This window comes from Penaeus japonicus, unplaced genomic scaffold (assembly GCF_977035675.1).
Source record: "Penaeus japonicus unplaced genomic scaffold, GWHDUDI00000001_assembly GWHDUDI00000021, whole genome shotgun sequence".
Classification (NCBI taxonomy): domain Eukaryota; kingdom Metazoa; phylum Arthropoda; class Malacostraca; order Decapoda; family Penaeidae; genus Penaeus; species Penaeus japonicus.
In genome coordinates, this window is record NW_028234423.1 from 778,453 (window position 1) to 780,952 (window position 2,500).

The following is a 2,500-nucleotide window of genomic DNA, read 5'->3' on the forward strand; positions in this document are numbered from 1 at the left end:
TCCAGAGTTATGATGATAAAAATGACAACAAAAAAACAAAATAAAAATGATAACAAAAACAACAGCAACAACACTAACAAAAGCAACTCAACCAGAATAATGAGAATCAACCAAAATCAATCCAAAACAACCAAAATCTCAGCAAACCTCTTCCTTTGCAACCAACGACAATAAATAGATAGAATTGGCCAATCAACCAACGTAAAAATAATAAACAAATGGCCAAAGTCAACACCTATTCACCAGAGTAATGATAATCAGCCGAAATCAACCGAATCAACCACAATCTAAACCATGCAGACGTCGTTGCATGGTGTGGACGAACAACAAATTGATAGATAAACATATAATCAACCATGCTAATGATAATCAACCTAAAATAAATCAAATAGAAATTAAACAAATTAAATATATTTTCAAAAAAAATCAAACAAATGAGGTAAAAATTAAAACAAATACCATACAAAAATAAAACAAATGAAGAAAAAACTGAAAGTGATAAATAAATTAGTATGAATAAGATAAAAATAAAACAAATGAAATAGAAATATAAAATAAAGCAGAAATAAAACACACAATAGAATATAAGATAAAATCACAAAGAAAAATAAATAAATAAAGATATAAAAAATATAGAAGCTAAAACATTTAAAAACTAAAAAAAACATAAAACTAAAAAAACAAAAACAAAGATAAAACAAACAAAACAACATTAAGATATAAACCAATAAAATCAAAACAAACAAAACAACATAAAACAAACAAAAAAATAAAACAAAACAACATTAAGATATAAACCAATAAAATCAAAACAAACAAAACAACATAAAACAAACAAAAAAATAGAACAAAACAACATTAAGATACAAACCAATCAAATCAAACCAAAACAAAACAAGCCAAAGAACCAAACCCAAACCCAAGCCAGGTCCTAAGCCAGCCCCTTCCTTTCCAGACGGTAGTTCGAGAGATGAACCGCCTCGGCCTCATGGTGGACCTAAGCCACGTCTCACAAGCCACCATGAAGGCTGCTCTTGACGTGTCTCGGGCGCCCATTATCTTCAGTCATTCCTCCGTCTACGCCATCTGCAAGAACCCGAGGAACGTGCCCGACGACATCCTCAGACAGGTGGTGAGTATGGAGGGCGGTTGGGGGGTGGGGGGGTGGGGTGGGGGAGGAGGAGGGGACAGGGGAGGTGGGATGGGGGAGTATGGGAGGGGGGAGGGGGATAGGGATGGGTGGTGAGTATGGAGGGCGGTAGGGGGGGGGGGACAGGGGAAGTGGGATGGGGGATGGGAGGGGGAGGGGGAGGTGGGATGGGGGATATGGAGAGGGGATGGGGGAGTGTGGGAGGGGGAGGGGGGAGGTGGGGGATAGGGATGGGGAGTATGGGAGGGGGGAGGGGGAGGGGACGCCATCTGCAAGAACCCGAGGAACGTGCCCGACGACATCCTGAGACAGGTGGTGAGTATGGAGGGCGGTTGGGGGAGGGGACAGGGGAGGTGGGATGGGAGGGGATAGGGATGGGAGGGGGGAGTATGGGAGGGGGGAGGGGGATGGGCAGGTGGGGGTAGTGAATGTGGGGAGGTGGGGTTGGGGAGTATGGGAGGGGGGAGGGGGAGGGGGAGGGGACGCCATCTGCAAGAACCCGAGGAACGTGCCCGACGACATCCTGAGACAGGTGGTGAGTATGGAGGGCGGTGGGGGGGGGGGGCGGGTTTACAGAATGTGAAAACATTCAGTAAACAAAATACACAGTTGTAGACAATTTAAAAGCCCAGCATCAGAGTTTGCGAATGGCTTTGCAGGTCGAACAGAAAGTCGAATGAGCATCATTAATAGTTAGTAAGATATACAATATGTGTTTATAAATTAATAAAAGCCATTTTGGTGAGAATAGATAGCTCAATTGACTGAATTAATTACATATAATTGACTAAATTAATTACATATAATAAACTAAATACCTGGTTTGTATTTTGTTTTAACTGCAGTCTGTATATGTGCGAAGTACGAAACACTAATGTGAGACGAAACTATTTGAATCTAATCTAAGATTAAATTGAACTATTCTATTACTTGATAGATAAATTGATAGATTGATAGATAGATTGCTTTGCTACGTTAAAATCAGATCACACGAATACCCAACAAAACCATTAATGAATACAACATGAATAAAAGACGGAAAAAATTGACGAATGAATAAAATAACGTCAAAGGGTGGATGAGTTTCCGAGAGAAGAGCCAACGTCCAGATTACCCAGGGAGGAGATGAGAACAGCCGGGTTCCCTTGTCCGTTGAAACAGTCATGACGTCATAACATGAAACACGGGTGTCCCTGTGGCCCAACATGAATAGGCTTGGTTAGGGAATAAGAATATTCTAGTAGGATCTGGCGCAGAGATACATAGATAATCACTGCCATCTATGCTAATTCAATCCGCATAAAAGGGGTTGTATTTTTGCAATCTACAATGCAAAACTAACATAACATG

At 40.9% G+C, this 2,500-nt stretch overlaps 1 protein-coding gene across 1 annotated transcript in view; it reads left to right on the forward strand.

Moving 5' to 3' along the window:
- Nucleotides 1–2,500, forward strand: part of LOC122262299 (dipeptidase 1-like) — a 65,945-nt gene that overhangs the window by 21,356 nt on the left and 42,089 nt on the right. The window contains exon 5 of the mRNA XM_086548575.1: nt 956–1,132. Coding sequence (XP_086404701.1) covers nt 956–1,132 — 177 coding nt within the window. The remainder of the gene's footprint in view (nt 1–955; nt 1,133–2,500) is intronic.